The 13,420-nt window shown below is 52.9% G+C and overlaps 5 protein-coding genes across 5 annotated transcripts; 3 read left to right on the forward strand and 2 right to left on the reverse strand.

Annotated features, from left to right (window-relative positions):
• Positions 1-1,800: 1,800 nt before the first annotated feature.
• APUU_31247S (class I SAM-dependent DNA methyltransferase) lies at positions 1,801-2,451 on the forward strand (the record flags this gene model as incomplete). The annotated part of the gene is made up of 1 exon (XM_041702430.1): positions 1,801-2,451. The coding sequence occupies one exon, from the start codon at positions 1,801-1,803 to the stop codon at positions 2,449-2,451; it is 651 nt and encodes a 216-aa protein (XP_041555216.1).
• Positions 2,452-5,230: 2,779 nt separating this feature from the next.
• On the reverse strand, positions 5,231-7,057 carry APUU_31248A (GMC family oxidoreductase; the record flags this gene model as incomplete). Its single annotated transcript, XM_041702431.1, has 1 exon — positions 5,231-7,057. The coding sequence occupies one exon, from the start codon at positions 7,055-7,057 to the stop codon at positions 5,231-5,233; it is 1,827 nt and encodes a 608-aa protein (XP_041555217.1).
• Positions 7,058-8,075: 1,018 nt separating this feature from the next.
• On the forward strand, positions 8,076-9,401 carry APUU_31249S (uncharacterized protein; the record flags this gene model as incomplete). The annotated part of the gene is made up of 3 exons (XM_041702432.1): positions 8,076-8,467; positions 8,524-9,007; positions 9,069-9,401. The coding sequence occupies 3 exons, from the start codon at positions 8,076-8,078 to the stop codon at positions 9,399-9,401; spliced, it is 1,209 nt and encodes a 402-aa protein (XP_041555218.1).
• A 558-nt stretch (positions 9,402-9,959) lies between these two features.
• Positions 9,960-10,802, forward strand: APUU_31250S (uncharacterized protein; the record flags this gene model as incomplete). Its single annotated transcript, XM_041702433.1, has 2 exons — positions 9,960-10,037; positions 10,089-10,802. The coding sequence occupies 2 exons, from the start codon at positions 9,960-9,962 to the stop codon at positions 10,800-10,802; spliced, it is 792 nt and encodes a 263-aa protein (XP_041555219.1).
• Positions 10,803-10,958: 156 nt separating this feature from the next.
• On the reverse strand, positions 10,959-13,042 carry APUU_31251A (uncharacterized protein; the record flags this gene model as incomplete). The annotated part of the gene is made up of 7 exons (XM_041702434.1): positions 10,959-11,832; positions 11,882-12,039; positions 12,084-12,238; positions 12,285-12,429; positions 12,480-12,590; positions 12,638-12,879; positions 12,931-13,042. 7 exons carry the CDS (start codon positions 13,040-13,042, stop codon positions 10,959-10,961), a joined length of 1,797 nt encoding a protein of 598 aa, XP_041555220.1.
• Positions 13,043-13,420: the final 378 nt, after the last annotated feature.

Raw genomic sequence — 13,420 nt, forward strand, 5'->3', positions numbered from 1 at the left:
TCGTAAACTGACGTAAAGGGAGACTCTAGTTTTAGACAATAAATTTGGTAAACCACCACCATGCCAAGGCTCAACAATATCGTCGTCGCCTGCAGGCCCCGAGACAGGGCCCATAGGGGGTCTGATCGTCGCGCACTGGAGCCTTCCCCGGCGAGAGCACCGACATCGGTGGATCTGTTTCTGCACTGGACGTCCTGGCCCTATAGAATCGCTCTACACTACAGGCTACGGAGGAAAGTGATGTTAGTTCCGTTCAACCGCTCCCATTACGTCCGCAATCACAGTGGCCCCATCGTGGAGACCGCGGTCCCACCTGGTCAGAGCGTCAAATCTGACGTACTGCAGTCTGGCTGGCATTTTATCCAGGCCAGCAAGAACTGGACAGATTTCTTGCAGGGGATAGAATCGATAGACTCCAAGACTCCAAGCACGCAGCTTTGTTTCTGGACCTGCCAGCGCTAGGCGAAGCATTCTCAACGAACGAGCCTCTAATTATGTAAAGCGCTAACGTAGGAACATTCCAGGAGGATTGGCAGCAGCAGTGGCCATGTCTTGCAACCTCCAAACCTTGGTTCGGTGGTCTACATAACAAGTAATTAACCTGCTTCAGCGCGGGATATGCCGGAAGCAATATGCATATCTGACATAGCGCGACACCCATGACACCCACTCCTCCCTCATGCAACGAAAATAAACCAGCTTTTATTTGCCGGAATGTCCGTATGCAGACATCCGACCACGAGCTGTGATATCATGGCGTCGTTAGTAAACTTTGGACAGGCGGCTTGCGTGGTGTCGGTTGGCCTCGATGCAGGCCCCGCCAGGAACTGTCGCCGGTATCATAGGTTATCGAGGATTGGGAAGCGTTAGACCGCAGTAGCGCGACGCAGGTCATGGATGATCCGGACTCCAGGCGACCAAATGCACCATTCACGCCGTGCTCTGCCAATGCGTGGCTATGCATGGCGGAGATTGCGAATGGTCGCCTGCCTTGGGGGGAGTTGCACTGGAGGGCGAGGCGATCGGCGGCCGACTGGACGGGTTGAGGCTGTTGGCCAATGTGATCCCTGCACAGATACGGCTGAGGCAACGGCGCTGGCCCTGTTGGGAAGGAATCGAGGTGTTTCTGGTGGAGGTGGACTCGAGCAGGCGGGGGGGAGTACCTTACTACCTATGGGGGGGTATTATACCTATGGGGGCAGTCCGAGTGTCCGACCCCGCGGTGGAGAATCTGCAGTGGGGGATTTTCTTGCGCCAGACTATTTCGAATGCGATATTCATGCATCTCGCATAATCAAAATAGCACCAGGCCATTGGGTCCGGGGCTCTGATCCCCGCCCGGCCAGCCCAATCCAGACTCCTGTGCTCAGGCCGAGGCATGCTAAGCGGCCCTAACTGCGCCCGTATTCTGCTTACGCCAGGGATTGCTGGCGGCGTGTTATTTTGCCTGTATATGCGTTTGATACTGTACGAGCCGCTAGTGATGCATGGCCATTGAGGTGCCATACAGGCCACGGGCTGTTGCTTCAGATGCCATTCGATCGGCCCTCACTCAGCTGTCTATAGGCCATTGAGGGCCACGATGCATGACGCCATTCGGAGAGTTTGCGGGCTGTGCGCCGTGGAACAGAATTGCCTTGATTAAGGGAATTGGTGAGTGGGATTGGGGGAGTGGAACTGGTTGAGAAAGCTATTTAAGGGGGGTTCAGGTCAGCCCATGGACACTTCAATCCAACTTCTCCTACTTCTACACTCACACGTACTACAGCACTACACTTAGACAGAAATCAGAACATAACCATGGCCGCCACCCAAGTCATCTCCGAGAACTTCCACCTCGCCGGGGCCCGCAATGCCCTTAGCAAGGAGGCATGCATGAAGCTCTACGACGAATGGGCCGCCTCATACAACAACGACCTCGCCGATGCATCCCAGAACTACGTTGCGCCCATTCTGACAGCCCAGACTGCCATCCAATACAACACCAACCCCCGGGCCACCGTCCTGGATGCCGGGTGCGGCACCGGCCTGGTCGGCGAAGCCCTAGCCAAGAGCAACAGCCTGGTCATTGACGGCGCCGACCTGTCCCCTCCCATGCTCAAGATCGCCAAGGACACTGGCGTCTACCGTGATACACTGCTCGTCGACCTGACAAAGGCCATCGACCGACCTGACGAGTCGTACGACCTCATTACGTGCTGCGGCACATTCACACGCGGCCACGTCGGCCCCGACCCAGCACTCCGCGAATTCATCCGCCTACTCAAGCCCGACGGCATCATCGTCGCCACAATCCTGCAGGAGATCTGGCTGTCAGGTGGCTACAAGGCTGAAATCGACAGGATCGAGTTCGAGGGGCTGGGGAAGGTGCTCAGCAAGGACGTGAAGGACTACCGCAGGGGCCCCGGCGACAAGGCCACATTCCTTGTCTTGAAGAAGAGCTCTGCCTGATCGACCTGGATATGATGCGATGTGATGCGATGCGATGCTTCTAGAGGCTGACGGAGTGATGGAGGCGATTTGATCTGCTTTACCTGACCTTACATTTAGGATGCGCCCGTTTGAATACATGATGATATGATTTGGCCCGATGCGACGTTTCCTTTCCCAATGCGACTTCTGCCCGTGCGATTCCCTCGTGTCTTCGATGTAGTGGACTGCAGCCCAGTGGTGGTCCAGATGTAGGGTTACTGTAGTGTGAGTGGCTGCGTAGTAGGCCCGATTGTTATATTCCCGCTGTATTATAGACATGTAGTTTCAAAAGTACCAAGCAGTCGCAACCAATAATAAATCTACCAAAGTCTACCAAATCGTATTACAGAATGCAAAAGTGCTCTATTATTTCCATCGGCAGATCCCTGCTCAGATGCCGCGCCAGGCGAGCTATTTACAGGGTATCCATAATATGTCAACGATATTATAAGCAATACCATAATATAGGCAAGGTAGATGCAATATCACAGCCTCAGCAAGCAGCCGATTCGTCCCTACTCAGAACCCAGTCGGCCAAGACCTCTGCTTTCCCTGGCTCCTCAATCTCTGCGCTCAACGTCTGCAGCCACGACCACATCGCCTCGCTGTCATGGAAATGCTCAAACCTCTCCCTCAGCCAGGGGTCATCTCGTACGCGCGGTGGGTAGAGGTCAGGCTGTGCCCTGAGCTGGGCGTACCGATGTGACAAGAGAGAAATATCCTGCCGCGTGAACAGCGATGAGTCCTTGTCAATCATCGGCACCAGATCCCAGACGATCGCCTTGATCCTGCTCTTGAGCGTTTTCCGTGCATTTCTATACTCCCCATGAAGGAAATTAAAGGTCCGGACGAGATTGTCTAGCTGCGTCTGCTTAGCCGTCTCGATGAGAGCCCCCAGCCATGCCACCAGCTCCTTCCCCAGGGCCTCGCGCCCATTTGCCTCGACGAAGCAGTGGTTGCATGCCATGCCGTTCATCGCGTCCTCCGTGACAGGTCCCTCGTCCCAATTGGGATACCGGTCATCTGCGTGTCCGTAAGGGCTGTACATTTCCATCGGTTGCCATCGCGGCCAAAGCCCGCCGAACCGGAACGCACGCAGCTCCTTCCACTGCCCACACCCAGGACACCGGACCTTATACTGCGTCCACGGCATATCCACCGCGGCTTCTCTGTAGATTACAAACACAGGAGCATCCAATTCCGGCCGCTTCGTCTCCAGAGCCTCCGAAACCCCAGGGAAATACCGATCCACAACCAGGCCGTAGTACTTCACTCGCCCTCGCACCATGGGAACCTGCGCCGTCCCAATATTACCATTCTTCCTTCCACACGTCCCCCGGAACTCTCCCCTCTGGAACCGACACTCCAGGCACCGTCTCAGATGCCTCTTCGACCCAGCCCACACCAGCTCAATCGCCTGTCTCTCGCGGTCAATGATCTCCCCCTCCCGCTCATCAGGCATAGCCTGGTACTCGTCATAAGTCATGCCGTAGAACTCCTCAAACCCCATCTCGCGAAGGTCCTCAAACCGCTTCGTAAGCTGTGAACCATGCAGTATCGTCCCGTACTCATCTTGCCGCCTCTGCCCCCAGACCTGGCTCATGGCCACGCCATACCGGCGCCGCATCTGCAGGTCTTCATCTGGGGTGGAGCTGTATTCACTGCCGTGCGACTCCTTCCCATCGGTTCCTTTCTTTCGGTCTTTCTTACTCTTCTTCTTCTTCCCCCCACGACTCGATCTCTGCGTTGGCTCCCACGACGTAACCGCAACCGCATCCGCAGCCGGAGACCCAGCCACCGGTTTGCGATACGCGAGTCTCGACAGCGCCTGGCTCGCGAATCGACTCTGAGGGAGAAGTCGCATGCAACCACTACAAGCCCAGCGATTCGCTTCCCATTCCGGGCTGAGTTTGTCTGGGTCGAGGGTGCCGAAGCGGGAGAAAGTGATAGGTGGGCCGCCGATAGTTTTGACGCATTCGAGGGCCAGCAGGCGCTGGAGGAAGTGGAGGTTTTTTGGATTGACGATTTGTCTGAAGTGGCTGTTTGTTTGGCTTAGTGAGATTAGGGCGATGGGGTCTAGATATCGGATTATGGCGAATTGGAGTTCGGTCGGGAGGGTTTGGAGGGGGAATTGGCGAGACATGGGGTTTGATGTCTGGCTGTTCAGAGTATATGGTTGAAGAGGAATGAATATGGTGGATGGAGGGTTTTTAAATAATTCGAGGTGAAGGAATGGCCCCGATTGCTTACGGTCATCGCCACATCCTGGCTGTGCAGTCTAGCTGGCAGCTAGTCAGTGGCACAGCTGGTTGATCAGCGATTGTAGCATGTTGAATGAGTGTCGCCTAGCCACTGAGTCACAAGTAACAGGAGTTGGGCTAAATTAAAGGTTGTTCATTGGTGCCAGTGAGTAATGAGTTAGGGCTTGTTGCCCGATTCGGTTGCCGACAAGGACTCGTCGTACTCTCTTAATATACTCGCCTTATGACACACTTGCCATTCAGTTTCAGAGTATGTGCTTGTTTATTCATGGTATACACGGTCGCATTGCATTAAATATGTGTTTGAATACACATAATACGCTTAATAACATAGATTAGGCGTCATAGGCACGCATGTGCTTGGTCAACAGATCAAGGAATACTAGTCTATATCTATAAAGGTCTATGATCTCTATCAAACTTCACAAGAGCTATTGTGAGATTATAACGACAGGAAGGACCAATTCACCTTGAACAGTTACTCCATCCAGTCCATCTTAAGCCGTCTCATAATCAGCAAGCACAGCCTCCGCAATTTTCAGCGCCATCCCATAAAACACAGTCATAACATGAGAAGAAACCTGCGTAGGGGGAATAGACCCATCAATAACCCTTAGACCCTGCGTCCCATACACCTTCGCCGTAGCATCAACAACACCTCCAAGCTCCCGAGCCATCATCGAGCACGTCCCAACCGCATGGTAGTTCGGACGGAAAACATCAGTCACGTACTCGGCCCATTGGTCCAGACTTGCATCTGACGGTACTTTATCACCTGGAGTAACCTCGCCAGCAAAGTATTTCGCCATCTCACCACTACTCTGCAACCTCCTGGCGAGTCTCGTCGCAGCAGCCTGGCCGAGAACATCAAGTTCGTTCCGGTACAGCTTTGGATCATTGGCGTAGTGCCACATGTATGGATCGCTGCTGAGAATATGCGTTGAGCCACGGGCGAAGGGGATCAGGTCCCAGATATCGAAGTTGATGTTCCCCTCTGTATCCAAGAACAGTTCCGCGTATGCGACGTCCTCATCGAGTAACCAGCTGCGATACTCCTCATACTGCATCTTCAACGCAGACACGTTACGGAATCCACCCTGCGCGACAGTCTCCTCGGCCCACTGGTCAAGCTTCGTGTTGAGCAGCTCAATCGCACGAGTGGAGTCCTCACCGAAGGTTTCGGTGAAGTTGGCAAAGTACACAGCCTGGCCCTGGCCGAAGCCCTCTGGGCCACTGCGCGCTCGCACACTGGTTGTAGTCTGGTCCTGCATATTGAGACCTACAGGGAGATCAATGATCTGCGTGACGTTGGCCTCGTCGAGGACGGTCTTGAGGCCGATACCGGAGTACTCCAGGATCAAGGGCGAGATGGCGGATCCGGCGGCAAGCAGGACCTCATGTTTAGCGTAGGCGTTGAAGTTCACGGATCTGTGGGTACCGAAATTAACACCGACAGCTCTGGGCTGGGTTGAAGCTGCAGATTCGGCTGTAGCTTCGTCAAAGAGGATCTTGCCAACGACCTGCCCGGTGAGGATCTTCAGGTTGGGCCGCTTATAGCTTGGTAGCAGCCATTCACGGGCCGCATCTGCGCGGGTCTGATCTTCCAGCAGGTTATTCGGGATCATTGACACGCCGCGCGGGTGTCCGCAGTGGAAGTCCACCTGGGTCGGGATACCGAGATCGGAAGTGGTGTTCATGAGCGCCTTCATGAGAGGCGACCATGGCTTGCCGTTATCGCGAGGTCCGGCGTGCACGGTACCGTTGAAGCCGTGACAGGATGGGTCGAAGGAGTGGCCAGCTGCAATCTCAGTGGCGTCTGGTGCGCGAGATCGCTCGGCCTTGTTCATGTAGGGAAGGATGCTGTCCCAGGTCCAGCCTTGCATCCCGAAGACCTTCTCCCAGGAGTCGATTTGGGCTTTGTCGGGACGAGTCCAGGAGTTGCCATTGACGAGTGTTGAACCCCCTAGACCCTTGCCGGATACGATGGCTGCGGTGCGGTTGTTGATCTGTTGGACGGTGAGGTAGTTCTGGTCGCCGCTGCTGCCGAAGACCTGGCCGTAGGTGTTTGGGTCCTCGATGATGGAACCGCAATTTGACTCGTAGAACCCCTTTTCGATGACAAGGACGTCGATGTTAGGGTTCTCGGTCAGTTTGGCGGCGACGGTGAGGCCGGTCAAGCCGCCGCCTGCGATAATGTAGTCAAAGGTCTTGCCAGCCACGTCGTTGGGGTTGTTGAGCAGACTCGGCTGGATGTCCACCTGCTCGGCGGTATAGGCCTGTACAAGGGTCGCCAATGGTAGAACAAGGTGATAGATGAGCTTCATCGTGGTGTTTGTGAGGTAACAAGACGATTGAAGGACTACTAGGAGCTTGTCCTGGTAGTGGAAACAAGGTGAGGCCAGGGGATGACGACGCTTTATATCCTTCCTGATCTATATCCTTTCGGGCACTGCCTTCCCACTGTAGAGTTTGTCAGCCCTCGTAGTTAGTTTCAGTTCTTGAATCAGTCTTCTTGGCGTTACTGCCCTCCTACTTTCCTTTCATGCACGTGTGGTTAGCAGTCCTCGATAAGGCCTGTAGAATTTACAATGCAGTTGGATAAAGTGGACCCTTGTGGCTCCGTGCAGACACTGCAGAATCTGCAGACACGATTCAGTGTAATCCAGGTACATGAGGCTATTCGCTACAGCGCTCAGGGCCTACCTATCTCGGAGTTAAGCATAGTGGACCAGAAGCAGGCCCGATCGAAAATAGAAGGGGACCTTGGCGGTATGATAACTTGGTAGGCTCAGATTGCATGCCAGACATCGTCCTTCTCCACCAGTACTCGGGATCGACATATAGCCTGCGCCTCAAGGAACATGGTTAGAAGCTGCCTAAATCGACATCCAGACCGGACTGCTGAACAATCCCAGCTATCCAGGTCTTGGCTACCAATCCAGCCTTGAACCGGTGGATATGCATATTCTCGGCGTGCTGAGTCCGCTGTTCGGTATCCCGATACGGAGTGGCTCATCCTCCCACCAACGGAGCTCATGCCTCCGGTACGAGATGCTGTTCGGTTGCCAATCTTTGTTGTTTCCATAGATGGAATCGGTGTGGAATATAGGCTCGCTTGGCGGCTCATACCTTTAGTTCCACGGCGCATGGTCCCCTCGTGAAACAATTCAGCCTACGAAGATCTGGAATATTCGGCAGCCTGCGGGTGATTATGATATCGAGGAGGTCTAGCCTTCTGGACGCCTGGGTTGAGAACTGTCTATATCACTCCAACAGCTATGAAGACATACTGCGTCTCGCAAAGTTGACTGCAACCATTTTCGCCACTCTCATCTCGTCATCATGCATTTCTCTTTTGTGGCAGGGCTTCTGCTAAGCAGCTATGCCATGGCATCACGACTGTATGCAGCGTCGTACGCGGGCACGGTCACAGAGATGCGTCTATCCAAACCTGGCTTGCATTACGAATTGGAATCTGTTTCCCATACCAATGAGTGCGGTACTAGTCCGTCATGGCTCATGGTCGACGGAGAGAATGACGTTCTCTACTGTCTAGATGAAGCTGTTAATCTGCCGAACGCTACTCTAACCTCATTCAAGATGAAGTCGAACGGGTCGTTGGCAAAGGTTGAGCAGCTCCAGACCATTGCTGGTCCGGTATCTTCAACATTCTATACACCAGTCCATGCACCAGTCCATGCACCAGATTGTCAGTTTCTTGCTCTCGCTCACTAGTAAGTTACCTCAACCCTGCTTGGTACCAGGTTGTCCCTAACTTGTGCTCGTTTAGCTCTGGATCCGCCATCATGACCTACTCCGTTGATCCCATCACAGGCCACTTCAACCACTCTCAGACATTCACATTCACAATGCCGAACCCGGGTCCTGTATCATCTAGACAGGATGTCCCGCATATCCATCAAGTTTTGATCGACCCTACGGGGAGGTTCCTCCTTGCTCCTGACCTAGGTGCCGACATTGTCCGCATTTTCCATATCAATCCAACCACCGGCCGCTTAACCGAGCACCAGCCCCTGATTGCACCCGCAGGCTCAGGTCCAAGACATGGTGCTTTCTGGGTTCCGGGAACGGGGGAAAATGTATCACAGAATTCTCGGTTCTACCTAGTAACGGAACTCGATAACTCGGTCAAGGGGTACGATGTGACTTATTCGTCGAATGGTACCATACTCTTCTCTCAGTTCTTTGAAACCAATTCATATGGGGGAGTCACCCCTGCAGCTGGCTCGAAAGCTGCGGGAATTGCCATATCGGTATGTTCTCTGCTCTGATACTTTGAAATATTTTCGGTTGCTAACAACTCTGTTGTATAAGCCCGGCAATAACCGCCTTATCGTCTCGAACCGCGGTGACAACACCTTCGGGCACGGTAACGACTCCATTGCTGTCTTCTCTCTCCCAGACTCAATGGAGAAAGATGAATTCTCTTTCCTTGGTCTATATCCAGCTTATGGATCCTTCCCACGTCAGTTTGAATTCTCGCCGGATGGGGACATGTTGGCGGTAGCACTGCAGAATAGTCACCAGGTAGCCATAATCGAGTGGGATGCAAAGCATGGTGTTCTTGGTCCCCTGCTTGCAAATGTCACACTGGATGGGGACATAACTGCTGTTGTCTGGGATGTGGGTTTGGGTGGTAGTAGGTAGGATATCATGGCCAAGCTCCCAGAATAGATGCATGATGCATTCCATCTGAGTCTTGTAGTTTCAAAGCAATCTGTCATTCTTTTGTTGTGCGATAGGTATGTCCAGGCAGCATGCCCTGTACTGTAATCTTTGCTGGGTTTCTCTCTAAATGCAGCTGTTCTATCTTATAATAATGTGAAGTGATCAAATATATAATCGGCATTACTACGCCGCGAAGCTACCCAACGTGAAATCAATAAAACAACTCTACCACTAAAATTATGTTCTCGGCCATTGACATTATGTGTCAAATCCTTCCATATCAGTCGGGTTGTCACTGCTAACTATAGTTGAAAGCCGGTGCGAGGCAGGCAATATCACGTGCCAAGTCGCGCACTATTTGGACGGGGCTTGAGTAGGTGAAAATGTGCGGGCTGTAGGGTACAGGTAGCAAGACCCTCGGTCTTGCCACCCCCTGGCGGGTTTTCTCGACAACGTCCGTGATGCCATCTCCATCCCAACTACTCACGCTCGAATAATTGAAAACGCCAATTAAAAACTGACAGCGAACCGCCACTCATGCATCCCGTTCATCTTTCGGGGCTCGCCATTGAAGTCCCCTTAAATTCGACGATCTCCGAGGAATCTTCTGACGAGGTACCTTTCTCCTTCCTGTTGCAACAAAACAACAAGCTTAAACACGAACAGGATGAAGGCTTAACGTCGGTGGATCTGGGAAGCTGGCAGCCACGACCTACAGTATGCACTACGTGTACACCCCAGCTGGTAAAAGAACCCATCATCCCGAAGACAATGGCAGACCGGCGCTTTCGCCCTGAACGGTTCTACGGGGCCGATTATCGGCCAGAAGACATCGAGGTTGCTCGCGGGCAGTTGGTTCACACTTGCTCCCAAGAAGCCGGATCAGACACAGCTACGATACAGCTGACTACCATAGTCGTCGCATTCGACGGGGCCTGCTTGAGAAATGGTAAACCCGGCGCACTGGGAGCAGTTGGTGTGTATTTTGGGCCCAAGAACCCATGGAATAAGCGCCAAAAGCTCTACCCGGAGATGACCCATACGAGTCAGCTGGCCGAACTGGTTGGGTGTCGCGGTGCCACTAGGTTTGTGCTCGCTATGCTAAAATCTGAGAAGCGGCCCAAGGTCGAGACCCTTATCATCAAGTCGGATTCCGAGTATGTCATCCGCAGCCTGACGGAGTACATGCCGAAATGGAAGAGCAATGGATGGAGGAATGCCAAGGGCTTGCGGGTTGCCAACGCGGAAGTATTCCAAGAGATTGAAGCCAATATTCGAATTCTTGAAGAGCAGAAGGCTGTCCGGGTCTATTTATGGGCGGTACCGCGCAGCATGAACGAGGATGCGGATCTTTTGGCTAAGCGCGAGCTGGGGATTTAAAGGCGTTTTACATATTCTACAGGCGTGACGTCCTTTTGCTTTCCACGTCATCTATATATAGGTGACTCACTGCGCCTTTTACGAGGTTATGCGTTTGACTTGGAATTCTATTCCTATCCTGTGTCTAAAAGATGTATGGCTGCTGAAAATCCAACTCTACCAGACCAGATGGCGTCGAAGGCATTCAACAAGATCCACACTTGCGCTGTCCGTCTGGAAAGTTGCCAATATATGCTGATCAGGACGTACCAGCGTCGCCTGGCCCTCCTTTAGGTGCATCAGTTTGAGCCAATGTTCAGGATGATCACCCTCAAGCTCAAAGTCAACACCGAGAACAGCAGTGTCAATCTTGAGAGTGTCCCTGACAGACACTGGCAGAAGCTCTCGGGCTTCTGCAATGCTTGTCTTCCACTTCTCAGCCCAGGCAGAGTCCACGAGGACCATGAAAGCATCAAACGGACAGAGATCCAGCGTCGAATATTCTTTCTGCCTAACCTGCTCCTTCGATAGCTCAGATACATAAGAAGAATCCACCGGGGGTAAGGGCATCCTCGACTTCAAAGACCCAATCGGCCGAATCCACGCATGGGGGAGCCGAGCTCCAGGCACACAAACTGGGTTAAAAACAGACGCATGGCCAGGAATCTCTGTATCCCCGTATACATATCCGATGTGCAGATTGAGATTATCAAAATGCTCTCGCTGTCCCTCAATACCCTTGTTGATCTCTACCATAGCCGCAGGGTCTTGGATGTTGCGGTAGAGATTCTGTCTCGCGACATTGACGTTCTCGTCTGTTGTTCCTAAGGCCTTGAGGAGACCGAATATTTCTCGTCCATTTTTGACGCTTTGCTCGGAGTTTACGAGTGCCACTTGGCGTCGGTCGGTCTGGTAGGTGTTTAGTATGGCGTCGCCGGCCCAGCCTTGATGAACTGCTGCGAGTTTGTAGGCTAGATTGTGCACATCGCCCAGACCAGAGTTCAGGCCCAGTCCGCCTGTTGGTGGGAATGAGTGTGCAGCGTCTCCGGCTCTGTAATCGTGTTAGAAATAGTTTAAAGATGCAGGCAAAGGGGATGTACAAGAAGACACGGCCAACCCGGTATTCATTTGCAACCTTTCTGCTCAGGATCCATGGCCGATAGGAAAGAACGTCGTATTTAACATCCCTTCCAATAGCTGCGTTTATTGTCTTGCGGCAGAGTGCTTCGTCCCAGGAGTCTACAGGGTGTTTCTTCGACTGTTCCTCTTAGCACTGCTTGTAGTAGCCAACGGAGTACTCACATCGAAATTGCAAATTAGGACCAGGTTCCCAGACAGATCATATCCAATAATGAAGCCAGATGTTTCAGGGTCCATGATCCAGTGTAGCATGCCTACACGATCGCCAATCACTGGTCGCAGGTCTGCGTTGAAGTGGATGGTCATCATCGTTTCGACTGACTCGTCAGTATATCTATAGTAGTTCTCGCTGGGGGTGTTTACATGAATCCTCTCCCTCGCTTTCCACGCCCAGGAATCTTCTGACAGCGCTTTTGGCGCCATCGCAGGCGACTACGTGGGTCGACTTGACAACATACTCGCGGCCGGAACTGCGGTCTTCCACTGTTGTGAGGACGTAGTCGTCAACCTGCACCCATGTCAGTGGCTGATCAGCTATTCTTCTCATGGAAACGGTACCTGTTCAAGACGGACGAACGAGTGATTCTTCCGAATCTCATTGAGAGGCTTGTGGGCCAGTTCCCTCGCGACCAGCTCTTCGAATGCTGGCTGGGGGATATTGTGGATCATCTACTTTCATTAGACAGTAGATAAGTTTATATTAAAGAACGTCCTACCGCTGGCGTTGCATCCAAGACTCCAGGATCCATGCGCTCATAAGGCAGTCGTCCAACCTGTTTACCGCTGAGGTTCGTGATAAAGTTGACCCAGTACGCATCTGCGCGGCACGATCCAAGACCCCGGATCTCATTTACATCGATACCAAATTGGCGACATAATTCCAGAGAGCGAGGGGAGAGCGCATGAGCCTTTGGCGCGGCTAGTCTGGTGGAATAGCGCTCGACAATGAGGGTTCGAACTGTTGCTTCTCAGTATAAGTGTAACCCGGATACTGTTGTAGATTGCGCACCGTTCAATTGAGCAAGCATGTATGCCAGGAGCAGTCCAGACGGACCACCGCCGACGATGAGTATAGGAACTTCCTCGTCGATGGCCTGAGTGTCGACCTTTGATGGCGACATTGCCCCGCGCTATGCCCCTGAATGGGTCCTGGCTGTTGTATAATGAACAGGTCCGGGCAAAGTAATTTGTAAATGGACTTGAAGGATACAGTTACGCAGGTATTTATCACCGCAACCAGCCTTAGGTTTACAGCAGACCAAGAGGTCAGGCCACGGGGATTCCCATGCCCTTCTTTGGCGCCCGACTCGGAACTGGTGCGAGCTGCGTGGGGGCTGATCCCTGTTCCCCACGAAGGTGGGAGATGTCCCACCTGGCTGACACTGCCAGTTAGACTGGAATCTGTCATTAATAATGTTGGAGGAACAGGGTGCAGGTGGGGATGCCATTTTCCCACTTATATCGCATTTCCTTTCCCACTCACTCTGGACGCAACGACA

Source organism: Aspergillus puulaauensis, chromosome 3 (genome assembly GCF_016861865.1).
Source record: "Aspergillus puulaauensis MK2 DNA, chromosome 3, nearly complete sequence".
Taxonomy (NCBI): domain Eukaryota; kingdom Fungi; phylum Ascomycota; class Eurotiomycetes; order Eurotiales; family Aspergillaceae; genus Aspergillus; species Aspergillus puulaauensis.